This window comes from Diabrotica virgifera, chromosome 5 (genome assembly GCF_917563875.1).
Source record: "Diabrotica virgifera virgifera chromosome 5, PGI_DIABVI_V3a".
Taxonomy (NCBI): Eukaryota; Metazoa; Arthropoda; class Insecta; order Coleoptera; family Chrysomelidae; genus Diabrotica; species Diabrotica virgifera.
Window position 1 is genome coordinate 112425898 of NC_065447.1, and position 14924 is coordinate 112440821.

The 14924-nt window shown below is 32.5% G+C and overlaps 1 protein-coding gene across 1 annotated transcript in view; it reads right to left on the bottom strand.

Moving 5' to 3' along the window:
- Positions 1-9209: 9209 nt before the first annotated feature.
- The window catches only part of LOC126884309 (zinc finger protein 883-like), a 56188-nt gene continuing 50473 nt past the window's right edge, over positions 9210-14924 (bottom strand). Inside the window, exon 6 of the mRNA XM_050650246.1 lies at positions 9210-9808. Coding sequence (XP_050506203.1) covers positions 9343-9808 — 466 coding nt within the window. The 3' untranslated portion in view covers positions 9210-9342. The remainder of the gene's footprint in view (positions 9809-14924) is intronic.

A 14924-nucleotide genomic window follows, 5' to 3' on the forward strand; every position in this document is an offset into this window, starting at 1 on the left:
AAAACTTTTTTGCCTCTTAGTATTTTTTCGATAAGCCAGTTTTTATCGAGATGCGGCTTCTTTTTAATATGTTTACATAAAAATTGTATTTTTATTCTTTTAAGCCTCCTTGGGTTTTATAAAATTGGGTTTTATTCCTTTAAGCCTCCCAAATGTTTGTGTATGTTCCAATTAAACTTTTATTGTGGTACCATTAGATAAACAGAGTGTTTTTAAAACTTTTTTGCCTCTTAGTATTTTCTTCGATAAACCACCTTTTATCGAGATGTGGCTTCTTTTTTAATATGTTTCAAAATATACCTAAAAATGTAAATTATAAATAAATTTTCCGATTATTAACAGGTCCCTATTAATCGTACTTAACCATTTACAAATATATATGTGGTGGATTTGACAAATATTCAAAATATCTCGATAAAAATTGGCTTATCGAAAAAGTACTACATAAGAAGCAAAAAAGTTTTAAAAAAAATTATGTTTAAGTAATGGTACCGCAAAAATAATTTAATTGGAACGTACACAAATATTTTCTGCCACAAGAATTCCACATGTCCATTTTAACAGAAAACCTATTTGCGGTGTGCAAGTACTTGGAGGGGATACGAGAAACGAAAACTTTCTTAAATAATTCATAGTGTCAATTGAAATTGTCAAATTGACGTATATTTCATACCTACTGTCATTGAAGAAGAAAAATTATATGTTGTTCCACAATATTGATAAAACATGCAATTATTTTAATATAAAAGTAAATTTAATTAATTTTATTTTGCTTGCAGTACTGCATTTAATAATTAATTTTATTTACTACATATAATTGTTAACCTTTTAATAACATAACCTCAGTCTTACTTTTCTTCTTATAATTTTTGGGCTATGGCCTTGACAATTATCCAGCAACCAGGACTAATATAATTGGCCAATATAATTAAAAGTGCGAAAAATGTTGCTGAGCTATGAAAACAGGTGTCGCTTTTTCGAACTTGCACGGTTCCAATAATAGGTTTCGATATATTGGGAAGAATCGATTTTCATTTTGTAACTTCAAAGGGCTGTAACTTTTTTTATGTGCACATTTGTACCAAGGTAAGTTAGGTTAAATCGAACTATGTCTTTTTGGTCCCGAAATATGTGATGTAATTTATGACCTGCATTTTTGTTACACCCTTTATATAATGAATTTACGTAAATTTGAAATCACGTTTGAAAAGACACAGTAGTGTGTTTGTTTAATTTAATTTATTTATGTTTTGTATTTTGAGAACGACTTCCGAAGGAACGAATTTCCACAGTTGTTTCACAGAATAACTGTGGAAATTGTAACGTCAAATAAACTTTTTTTAAAGTAAAATTGTGGCTTATTCCCAACAAAAATAGTAAATAGGTAATTATAAGTGTGAAATTTGTTCTAAATAATTTGCTATTATCACATATATTATGTAAATACACAATTTCATTTACAAGTTATTAAACCAAAATGTTTGCTTTTTGCATGTTTATTTACATGTTCCTTCCCCATGGAGTCCCTCTCTCATGTATTATACTGCTCAATCTGCCTCTGAAAAAAAAATGATAAAGTTCTTCCTTTATTGTAACTTTACTGTTCCCCAATGGGTTGCCAGTTCCCCAAAGGAAAGTGCACTCCAAAAAGGTTTTTCTTTATCTCCATTTAACTTAACTCCTTTTCGATACTTATCTGAGGAACTTGCGGTTCTATCTCATCACATTGCCTTCTTTACAATTCTCGTTTTGACTTTGACAGCATCTATTATATTCAGTCAGAACTTTGAGAAATTCGCCTCACCCACCTGATCTTTTAATAAGGATGACTTCCTCTTGAAATTGTTCGGCATCTATGTCTAATTTATAAACATACGAAAACCCCACCTAGACTGTATTCCAGGTTGGCTTGGTACGTTTCCCACTCTGTTTTATGAGGATTCCGAAATGTTGTCTTAATAATAATAATAATATGTAATATATAATGTAAGCACTACGAACCTAGTAGGCCCATGGCTTGATGTACTATTCTTTTCCACTCTGTTTTGTCAGTCGCTTTTCTTTCCCAGTTCCTTACTTTAAGTCTTCTCATATCTTCTCTAACTCCATTACTCCATCGTGACCTCGGTATTCCTCTTCGCCTTTTCCCTACCAATTTACTACATAATACCATTCTACGAATTCTAGATGGAATCATCCTCTGCACATGGCCCAACCATCTAACTCTTTGCGCCTTAATTACTGCTAATATGTTAGGATATTGATAGAGCTCAGTTAGTTCCTTATTTGTTCTTCTTATCCATTGTCCATTTAATTTTCCTCTCCCAAACTAATAACTCTTGGTGTTTTTTTGTTGTGACCCATATTTCAGAAGCAAACGTTACTATCGGCCTTATTACGGTCTTGTAAGTTCTTAGTTTTGCTCTTCGTGATATATTTTTACTTCTTAACAACCCATTAAGAGAATATATAGCGCGGTTGCCCGACATAATTCTTTCTTGTATTTCTTCTTCAAAGTTAGGATCTCTTGTGAAGACAGTTCCTAAGTACTTAAATCTTTCAACTCCTTCGAATTTATACTGTGTTCCCTTCGCTGTTGTCATTGTATTGACCCCGAACGAATTGCTTATTTGTCCATTCCATATTATACTTTGTTTATTGATTCATTTATATACAATCCTTTGGTTGCTGCCCTCTCCTCGAGATTCATGACTGTTTCTATAAATTCTATTTTGCTCCTAGCCAATATTACCAAATCGTTCGCGAATGCCAACCACTGATGTTTTTTGTGGTAGATCAGACCTGTTCTATTAATGTTTGCTTCCTATATAACTGTAGGATATCAATGTTACGTTGTATGTTTAGGAATAAGAAGAATGTAGTTGTCATTTTCAGTTGTCAATTATCGAGTAATTTTTTGGTTAGAATCTTTGTACACGCCACCATAGAGGTATATATTAACATAGTGAGCCTAGCTTAAAAGCTTAACATAGAGTGAGCCTACCTTCCGCAAATAAAAAAGATGGTGTCGTCACTTCGCTCTTATGCTATGCTAATATATAATATCTCTATGCTAATATATAACTCTATGCACGCCACATGTTTGTAAACATTGACATATTAAGCGTAGACTCGGCATACTCACCAAAAAAGCGTAACGCGGAAACATCATGGAAACAGTTCATCGGTGGTCTATCTATCTCTTAACCAAACGATCCCGCGCATGTGACTAACAAAGATGGCTAGACCACTCAATCCTATGTCGACGTTACACCCCGATGCATTGAGTGGCATATCCCTAGCCAAGTCTATATTTTACTTACATGTCTCTGTTTGTAAAAGGTTCTTATTCTTTATTTTTACATTTATTATTACTACATACCAGTAACCTTTTCTAGTAATATGCTAAACATTATAGATGATAATGGATCACCCTGTCGAACTTCTTGTTTGACCTCAAAGCTTTCGGTTATACTATTGTTTATCTTGACATTATTATTTTTTGGAGAGTTAATTTTATAATTCTAATAAGCTTTGGACAAACGTCCATATCTTGCAATGCTGTGAATAATTTGCTTCTTTTGACTCGATCGAAAGCCTGTTTAAAATGAATGAAAAGAACCATGGTGTCTTTATTATATTCGTAACTTTCAGTCTGTATTTCTCGTAGTGTGAAGAACCCCAGTACTTCTGCCTTTTCTGAGCCCACATTGATATTCTCCTATGTACATAATCACACAAATATTATGTTTTGTTGCTCATAATTGTTTATTAAACGCAATAACCTATCAGCACTTATTGGTATTTTGGAATCTGCGATGCCTATTTTCGATAAAATTAAGGTAATAATTTTAATCCTTCCCTAATATGTACCTGTAAATTATCATAATCCTTATATGTATCATAACGAGACTAAATCAAAATGTTACTTTTCTTTTTATTTCCAAAGTTCAAAGATATTTTAGATTTGTAATAAACATTTTTTCAGCATAAATTAATAACATACGATTAACGATTATATACGTAGAATATCACATAATTTGTCCTATTTAAAATATGTTTCTTATGTCTATATTTTGTATTATGAATAAATATTTAAATTATATAATTTTCTTTTTTATTCGAGCAATTTGTATTTCTAGCAATTCGTTTTCAAGCAATTGATTTCGAGCAATGGCATTCGAGCAATAGGGCATAGCCACCTTTACTTTACAAGCCATGAAGTTGAAACTTGGCAACATCTAAGCGTAGACCGGTTAATTCTGACAGTTCTCATTTATTTTTAAATGTCTTTAAATAATATTCACTGTATTTACAGAAAAACTCAAACATTTTACAATATTTCGTGCTCCAAATTATAAAGAATATTAAAAGGTATGTATTAAGATGATTTTAGTTCAATATAATATATTTTATAGTATAATATATTTTATATAAACTTACTTGCATATAGAAATGCCTCCACTTAAAATTTTTGTCATTTTTGATGTCTTATATTTACTAAACCTGTTGGCCGATTCAAGTGATTTTTTTAATATGTTATAGCCTGAAATTGGGACTATAAATAGTCCCAATCTTGAAAAATTATTTTTGCAGCACAATTGTCACCTGAAGCTGTTATCATGTTTGGTAATGAAAAGTTTACAACATGAAGGCTTTCATTTAAATTTTGAATTTGAGTGTGAATGTGGGGAAAATGCCTTCAAAGTTTATTCTGCTATTATAAAAATTATGTGTAATATTGTTTTAAATAATTATACAAAAAACAAAAATAGCAGCCATCAAAGTGATGAATTTTCATCACTTTGAAAATGCCTTCAAAGTTTATTCTGATATTGTAAAAATTATGTGTAATATTGTTTTAAATAATTATACAAAAAACAAAAATAGCAGCCATCAAAGTGATGAATTTTCAAAAAAGTATAAAAAGAAAAGTAATGCTAAGGGGAATAAAGTTATCGACTCTAAACCCCAACACTTCACATCAAACCATGTGAGAAATTGTTGTTATAGTTATTTCTAGCGATATTTGTATATAATTTAAAATAAGATATTATTTATTTAAAATAAAGTATTTTACACATATTCTTGTTATTGGTTTTTTTTTGTATAATAATAATAATATATTAAAACCCAACTATAGACTCTGGTTTTCTTAATAACATTCTGTTTTGTTTTGATTAATTCGCTTATGTTGGATAATAAAAAAAGTTAGCTACTTTAACAACTAGATTTTTGTTCTTTATCAATTCAGGGTGTTTCTAAATAAGTGCGAAAAACTTTAAAGGGAAAGGAACAAAATTTTCAGTGTATTTTAAATGCAATCATTTTTTTCGAATCCTGAGAAAACTAATAAGTATTTTTGAAAAATTTAAACGCTGAATGAAAGATTACTTTATTACCGATGGCCGAAAGTCCCTTAGAATGAATGAAAAGTTGTTTTTGAATGACATATTTGAAACTAAAAATCACACTAAATTTTCTTAATTTTTCGCCCTGTAACTTATTAAAATAAACATAGAAGTTTTCAGGGACTTTCGGCCCTCGGTCCTAACGTAATCTTTCATTCTGCGTTTAAATTTTTGAAAAATACTCATTAGTTTTCTTAGGATTCGAAAAAAAATAATCCCATGTATATTCTTGTTATTGGTTTTTTTTTGTATAATAAACGTTACTTACAAGGAAGTACTTTTAATTTTATTTTGTACAAACTTCTAATTAATAATATTTTCTTGTTCGACTCGACTATAATACTATAAATTTTACCAGAGTTTCTACTTTAAAATTGTGTTTTCAAAAGCGGTAGTCCGAAAGTCGGACTACGCACGTCATCAATTGCGATGTTGCCTTTTTCTCTTCATGGCTTGTTAAGTAAAGGTGGCTATGAATAGGGCTTTTCATTCACAGTCATTTGTTTCGAGCTTCTGTCATATGTCGTATAATCCGTGTATATTAATATTATACACAGATTATACAACATATGACAGAAGCTCGAAACAAATGGCAATCGATGGCAAGCCCTATTGACCGGTTACGTGATCAAAGAGTGTATATATTATATATTATATACAGTCGGACAAATGAAATATTACCCATGAACGATCAAATCAATCACTTATTTTGTATGTGCTGTCTTTTTCTATAACAAACGTTTGTTATTTATAGAAAAAGACAGTGTATACAAAATAAGTCATTGATGTGATCGTTCATGGGTAAAAGGGTTTTTCATCGATTGTCATTTGTTTCGAGCTTCTGTCATATGTTGTATAATCTGTGCATAATATGAATTTACACGGATTATATGACATATGACAGAAGCTCGAAACAAACGACTGTGAATGAAAAGCCCTATAGGTAGGGTTACCATACGTCCGGACAGTCCGGATTTGACAGACATATCCGGATTTTTTTCTTTACAAAAAAAAAAAAATGGAAAACACTTGGCCCAACCAACGGTGGGAAATTTCATTCTGCGCAGCACCTAGTTAAGTTTGTCAAAAGTAGATTATTTTCTAGGTGTAAAGTATGTTAAAACATAGGTGTATAGTGTATATGTATTCTAAACTGGCAGAGATTTTCGATGTTAGTTACATATTGTAGCGAAACAGCTGTGTTTTTAATTGTGCCATATGCATTTCGCATATATGTACAATATAGAGGTAGCAACATAGTCAAATTCACATTTTACATTTTCTACAACCCCTTGGACTACACCTCTCTAGGGATTTGGCCTTAATAAATGGTAACCCTAGTAATAGGGCTTTTCATCGATTGTCATTTGTTTCGAGCTTGTGTCATATGTTGTATAATCTGTGTATAATATTAATATACAATCCGTGTATATTAATATTACACACAGATTATACAAAATATGACAGAAGCTCGAAACAAATGATAATCGATGAAAAGCCCTATCTTTCATTTTTGCGACTGTATATCTTATTATAAAGGGTATATACATGGTGTTTGGTAAATAATGGCCCACATCTTAACCTTAGATTCTTGAGGTTAAAATAGATCGATTAAAGCTAACTTACCTTAGTACGAAAGTTGATAATAAGCGAAATACAGGGTGTGAAAGTTAAATTTTTATTTTATTTATTCTTGAACATTTCCTAACAGGCATACGATAATAACACAAAATTTGGTAAGCGGGGTTTTGTTGGGACGAGAAATCTAAATTCGCCACCAAAAATGATGTATTACCCAGAGTGCGCCACATACGCCTTGCAGCGCTCATTTAATTGGTACAATTTTTTTATTAGCCACTCTACATACTTTTTGAATCAAAACTTTTATTCTCTTAATATTTTTACTTGTTTTTTAAATCTGCGATACGACATCATTTTTTGCATATCATTGTAGTTTTACCCGAAAAATAACCATAAAAATAATAATTTTGTAAAAACTATAAAAAAAACCATAAAAATTTACAAAAATGTATCGCAAATTTCTTCAAATGGAATTTGCGATGCAATGACATAAATATGAGAACTGGCACAATTATTATGGTTTCAAGTTTATTTTTCGGGTCTAACTACAATGATATTATGCAAAAAATTATGTCGTATCGCAGATTTAAAATGCGTTTATCTCGAAAATAATTAAGTTTAGAGAGATGAATGTAGTATACCTTTTTTAAGTAAAAAATATTAAGAGAATAAAAATTTTAATTCAAAAAGTATGTAGAGTGGGGGATAAAAAAATTGAATGTATTAAATGAGCGCTGAAAGACGCATGTGGCGCCTTCTGGATAAAACATAATTTTTGGTGGCGAATTTAGATTTCTCATCCAAAAAAATCCCCGCTTACCAAATTTCGTGTTGTTATCCCATGTCTTTCAGGAAATATTCGAGAATAAATAGAATAAAAGTTCAGACACCCTGTATTTCGGTTATTATCACCTTTTGTACTAAGGTAAGTTAGCTTAAATCGACCTATTTTAAGTTTAGCAAACTAAGGTTAAGCTATGGCTCATTCCTTACCAAACACCCTGTATATGTGCTTGAAAAGTACATGTGAATATCTGATCTAAAGATTTCCCCCTGTTTTTAGTAAGCTGTCCACGTTAGGGTTATTCTCCTGTTTAACCTTGTTGTTTGATTATCCCTTAATTTAATCTCGTGTCGCAGATATTTATAGGTACACACTTGTTCAATTTGCATGCCATTATTTGAGATGTTTTTGGCCAGTACAAGGTTGGTCATTGTGTTTTGGAAAAGTTAATTTTAAGGCCAACTCGTCAAATAAAGACCGCAACACATTAATTAGCAAAATTAATTATCTTAATGAATATCAAACACTATTTTATTATAGAACAAGAATAAACTAATTAACTTTTCTCTATAAATTTTTTGTTGATTAATTGAAAAATATCCAAAATAATATCGGGTACATGTTTTATTATGTTGTAGATGGAAAGAAGGAAAATATACCGGGTGGTGAATTGGAAAATGGGCCATAGGAAACTCAATGTAAAATTCTAAACTGTTGAATTCCTGCTTCCTTAATTATTCTACATCAAAAGACATGAGAAACTATTTGTAGAGGATTGCAATCTTTATTGAAAACCATTGTTCAAATTGTTCTATGAATTAAACACATTCCAAAATTTTGTAAAATATAACAAATTTTATCAAAGTATTTGCCAAATTTAGGTTACACACAGTGCAAGAATGTGTATAAGGTTGCGTTCGGTCACAATGAAATTTTTCTATTAACAATATTTTTAACTGTCAGTATTTTTATTTTATCATTTATTGTTTAAAAAACAATAAAATAGAAAGAATGTCCTTAGTTGAGGAGAAAGTAGTAATGGTAAAGATGCTTAATTCAGTCAATAGTTTGCGTACTGTCAGAAATAGTAACGTGTGGCCTTACGTTTACGCACTTACTATGGCAAATGTATTATATTTTTAAAAATTTTGGAATGTGTTTAGATCGTAGAACAATTTTAACTTTTGTTTTTAATACAGATTTTAATTCTCTATAAGTATTCTCTCATGACTTTTGATGTAAAATAATTAGGGAAGCAGGAATTCAACAATTTAGAATTTTACATTGAGTTTCTATGGCCCGTTTTCCAATTCGCCACCCGGTATAAATTTTGGCATGCTTGACTTATTGATCAATTTTTGTCAAGCTTTTCGATTATAGCGCTTGGCTGAAATTTGAATAAACGGCGCATGTAATTTTTACAAAACAAAGTATTGAGAACAAAATATATTTATTAATTAATATAACGTTGAAACAATTAACAATCATGAAAATATAAATAATTATCCAAGCAGCAAACAAAATATACAACATTTTTAATTAATTCATACAAAATCAAAAATAATGTTAGCTATCATCACTCTCATCATTTTCTGTTTTAATAATTAGTGAACTACAATCTTCTACTATATCGCTATCAATTTCCAATTTAATATCAACAGGTTTCAGTTGGAGAGTCTCCATGAACGGTCGTATACCTCCTTCGTTCGTTTTTGTTTCTACTATTACATCATCCGGTTCAGATTTAATCATAACCGGTTCATTGGTTATAAGTTGCTTAAGTCTCTCTGTTTCTTCTATGGACATTGTTTCCCGTTTTAATCTATCACGCGCTTCTCGCCTTAATTTCTCTTTCGCTTTGCGCATATTTAAAGGTAAGTCATTTTCTCTCTTAAACTCGTCAAAATCAAATGGATGGTTTTGACGCACGTGTTTGTACAAGGCTTTATTCAGAGCAAAACTTTTTATACAGAATGGACAAGAAAATGGCTTTTCTCCTGTGTGTATCCGAATGTGTTCTTTGGCCGTGGTGCTAAAAAAAATTCAAATAAATATTTCAGTTTATATTTAGAACTTTTAATTAATTATTAAAATATTAATTATTAAAATTAGTTTGCTGTTCAGTATGTACTACTGAATCCAACTAGTAATTATGTTACATTTACAGACAGTAAAAGCGTGGTGAACAGATTGAGTAACATTCAAACAGTCAAACATATAAACCACATTGAATTGAATATTCTTAAACCTCTGTTTGAAACTATACAATTGGGAGTAAATGTAACAATTGCTTGGATTAAGGGCCATTCTGGAATAAAAGGCAATGAAATAGTTGACAATTTTGCTAAATCAGCTTATATGATCGGAGAAAAAATAAACAAAAATTTAATTCCAGCTTCAGATATCGATACTTTTAGCAGACAAAAACTTAAAAATAATTGGCAAATGTATTACAGAGAATGTAATACTGGCTCAAATTTTGCTCATTGTAACCCTAGGATATTCTCAGGAAGATGGTTTTACACAGAATATAATAGACATTTTAGAAAGACCATTAATCGGCTGAGAGCCAATCATGCTCTTACGCCATCTTATATGCATAGAATCGGCTTATCAGATACTCCTAAGTGTACTTGTGGCAAAATCGGAGATCTAACACATGTCATATTAGAATGTCATTTACAAATAAATAATATAAACGACCTTTATAAGGAATTAAAAAATTTAAAATGTTTTTTCCTAATAAACCTTAATACTTTAATATTTACAAATGATATGGAAATTCTTCATCTCATTTATGAACATGTTAAATTATGCAAATACAAGTTGTAAATGTAATATATACCTACTAACTAGGCATAATTTGTTAATGTGGTTTGAAAAGATTAAAAAAAAGAAAAAAAAATATATAAAAAACACATAGTAAATAATAATAATAAAAAAATGAAACAAAAATAAAATAATATTGTAGTATGTACTTATGTTATGAAATAAGAAATTTATGACTATGAATCTGCAATCAATTACAAACAAGTCTGGCTAATTGGCTCTGCCAAAGCCATTTTTCAAAAAAAAAAAAAAATTAATTATTAACAACTGTATTAATTCAATTATTATTGTACTCTTTTAGGTATTCTTTAATTTAATTATTCACCACTGGGTGAATGTAGACGGGTGAAGGGTAGACAGATGAAACTTAACAATGGTCTTCCACAGGGTTCTGTCCTTGTCCCTTTACTTTTCAGCCTCTATATTGCTGACATGCCTGAAACCGAATCTCGGAAGTTTGGATATGCTGACGACTGGACCCTTGCAACAAGCCACCAATCTTTAGAAACTACAGAAATCACTCTCACGAATGACTTATCAATCCTCAGCGAATACCTTAAGAAATGGAGACTACAACCAAGTACTACACAAACTGAAGTATCAGCTTTTCATCTCAACAACAAGCTGGCAAACAGAGAATTGCGAGTGTATTTTAATAACAAGCTGTTAAAACACAATAAATACCCGAAATACGTTGGGGTTACTCTAGACAGAACGCTCGCATTCAGAGAACACCTGACGAAAACAGCAGCAAAATTGAAAACACGCAACAATATAATATAGAAACTCTGCGGCACTACATGGGGGTCCACAGCATCAACTTTAAGATCCTCTGCTCTTGACCTGATATATCCGGTGGCAGAATACTGTGCACCATGTTACGGGTTAAAAGTCGCTAAGCAACTAGAAACGATTCTTATAAATAAGATTGTCATAATTTTTGCTTTATTGTCACAAGTACTGGCCTAAACAATTATAAAAATCAGGCTTCTATATTGTCTTGAACATTAGCTGCTATCAAGCCATTTTTAAGTCCGAAATCATATAAAAAATCAGGACACGCCAAAATGGGTGCCGAAACTAAATATTCTTTAACCTTATTCAGGGCGTCCTCGCATGTCTTATTCCAAACGAATTGTACATTTTTTCGAGTAAGTTGAGTAAGCGGTGAGACAACAGTACTAAATGATGGAATAAATCTCCTATACCATGATGCCATACCTACAATCCGACGAACATCCTGAACAGTTCTCGGTGTCGGTATTCCCAGTATTGCTTCTACCTTTTCTGGATCGACAAGTAATCCAGATTTATTTACTACGTAGCCTAAATACTTCAATTCTGAACGACATATTAAACACTTCTCCCTATTAAGAGTAACACCAGCGTCGGTTAAACGCTGAAATACTGTCTCTAAAACTTTTAAATGCTGCTCAAACGTTGATGTACAAATAATTATATCATCAAGATATACAAAAACATAACTGTCTAATTCGGGACCTAAAATATTGTCAATTGCACGCTGCCATGTAGCAGGAGCTGAATGTAGCCCAAAAGGCATACGACGAAACTGAAATAAACCTCTATTAGGCACTGTGAAAGCAGTTAAAGGTCTAGATTCCATAGCTACATTTATTTGCCAATATGCTGATTTGACATCCAAGGTAGTTAAATATCGTGCATCTCGAAGTTTATCTAGAATAGATGACACATAAGGAATTGGATATGCATCCGGAACGCTTACCGCATTTAACTTTCTATAGTTAACACAAAATCTCCATTTGTCATTCTTTTGTACCATGACTATGGGCGACGACCACGGTGAGGTTGAAGGTTCTACTATGCCTTTTTCTAACATTTGGTCCAGTTCGGTATTAACTACCTTTTGTAGAGCTGGTGACAATGGGTAGTACCTTTGTTTAATGGGTGGTGAATTGGTATGTATCACATGCTCCACGCCCTTTATACATCCTGTCTCTTGAGATGTCATTCCTAAAAACGCTTTATCTACAATCTTTTGTAATTGATCACATTGTTCTTTATTTAATGAATCAAAGTCCTGGATTCCAGAAATTAATACACTATTTAACTCTTCTTCACGGTTAAAAAACCATTCTCCCTTAAAAAGGTCTGGGACTATCCCCATAGCTGACCAAAAGTCAATACCTAAAATAAGCGAAGAAACAAGGGATGGGATAACTAGAATATTCAAAACACGAACCCGATCTCTTAACCGTACTGGTACAGTAATAGATCCTATACTTTCACATGAATCACCTGAAGCAACTATACATGATTTCTTGTTATCTTCATTTAATGGGCAAATGTCTTTAAACACATCCCAACCAGATTTTCCAAGAATGGTTCGTGATGCTCCACTATCCAATAATCCAAGTATATCTTTTCCAAGAATTGAGACACTCAAGTATGGTCGTTGATCACCTTCAGCATGGGCTAAAATGTATTCAAGGACCGCTGTATTATCAGTTGTCGGAGTTGATTTACATTCCACTCCACTCGTCCGACTTACCGAGGGAGAGAAGCTGCGTTTTTTTGAACATCTGGGACAGTTTTTCGTTGTCACATTGTTGCATCCACATTTATAACAGAAGAACTTCTTAGGCTGGTTACAATTTTTAAACTTGTGTCCCTCAGATCCACAATTAAAGCATGTACCCTTATTCAAATGTTCAGATTTATCGCTATTTGCAACTTCTTCTGTAAACACAGGTGTTGTAACCGGACTCGTAAAAATAGGAGTTGACGGCTTTCTATAAGCTAATTCAGGTTCTACCAAAAGTCTGGTGCTTGAAGGAGGAGGGCAAAATTGTCGAATCCTTGTTTCCATTGCTTCCATAGCCTTGGCTAATGAACAAAGATCACTGATGTTGCTAATTTTTGTTAAAGCCAAGCCCTGCTGAATATAAGGAAGCATATTCCTACGAATGATATTCAGTCTTTCTTCTTCGTTAGGGGGGATCAATAGTTTCTTGAATAGATTTTCCATGACTGAAATATAGTTTATAACTCGTTCCTGTGAGCCCTGTGTTCTTCTTCGGATTTCCTCCCATAAGGAATTCTCATAGTCATGGGGCTGGAAAGCAGACCTAAGTTCCTGGACCAGATTATCCCACGATGTAAAATTTCCCATCCTCCAAATTATCATCTTCATCCTCGTAGTTTATCTAGAATAGATGACACATAAGGAATTGGATATGCATCCGGAACGCTTACCGCATTTAACTTTCTATAGTTAACACAAAATCTCCATTTGTCATTCTTTTGTACCATGACTATGGGCGACGACCACGGTGAGGTTGAAGGTTCTACTATGCCTTTTTCTAACATTTGGTCCAGTTCGGTATTAACTACCTTTTGTAGAGCTGGTGACAATGGGTAGTACCTTTGTTTAATGGGTGGTGAATTGGTATGTATCACATGCTCCACGCCCTTTATACATCCTGTCTCTTGAGATGTCATTCCTAAAAACGCTTTATCTACAATCTTTTGTAATTGATCACATTGTTCTTTATTTAATGAATCAAAGTCCTGGATTCCAGAAATTAATACACTATTTAACTCACGTTTTATTTACCATTTTTCTTTACCATTTATAGTAGAGACAGATGCAAGTGACTATGGATTGGGGGCTGTTCTTTCTCAAAAACATGGAGATGAAGAACACGTTATAGCTTACTTGAGTCGATCACTGACAAAAACCGAAAGGAAGTATTCTACTACAGAGAAAGAATGTCTCGCCGTTCTATTTGCTGTAGAGAAACTAAGACCATACTTAGAAGCTACTAAATTTGTAGTTATTACAGACCATTTTAGTTTAAAGTGGTTGTTTTCCATTAAAGACCCCATAGGCAGAATTGCTCGTTGGGCTCTGCGTTTGCAGGCATATGACTTTGAAGTCATACACCGGAAAGGAAAAGATCATCTAGTGCCTGACGCACTATCTCGTGCAGTTCCTTGCATAAATGCTTTGGATGTAGACTGTTCTACTTCTACACAGGTCAGTCTAGACCGATGGTACTTGGGTATGATTTCCAAGGTCAACAAATTTCCTAGAAACTATCCACTTTGGAGGATAGAGGGAGGAAAACTTTTGAAGAATATAAAACCGCGATACCCTGAACTAGCTTTATCAGAGTGGGTAACGGTTGTTCCAAGGGAACAAAGACTAAACCTTATAAGAGATCATCATGATCCTCCAACGTATGGACACCTTGGCGTTTCAAAAACATTTGGAAGACTTAGTCAAAAATATTATTGGCCAAAGATGCGATCAGATATAGGACGCTATATAAAGAACT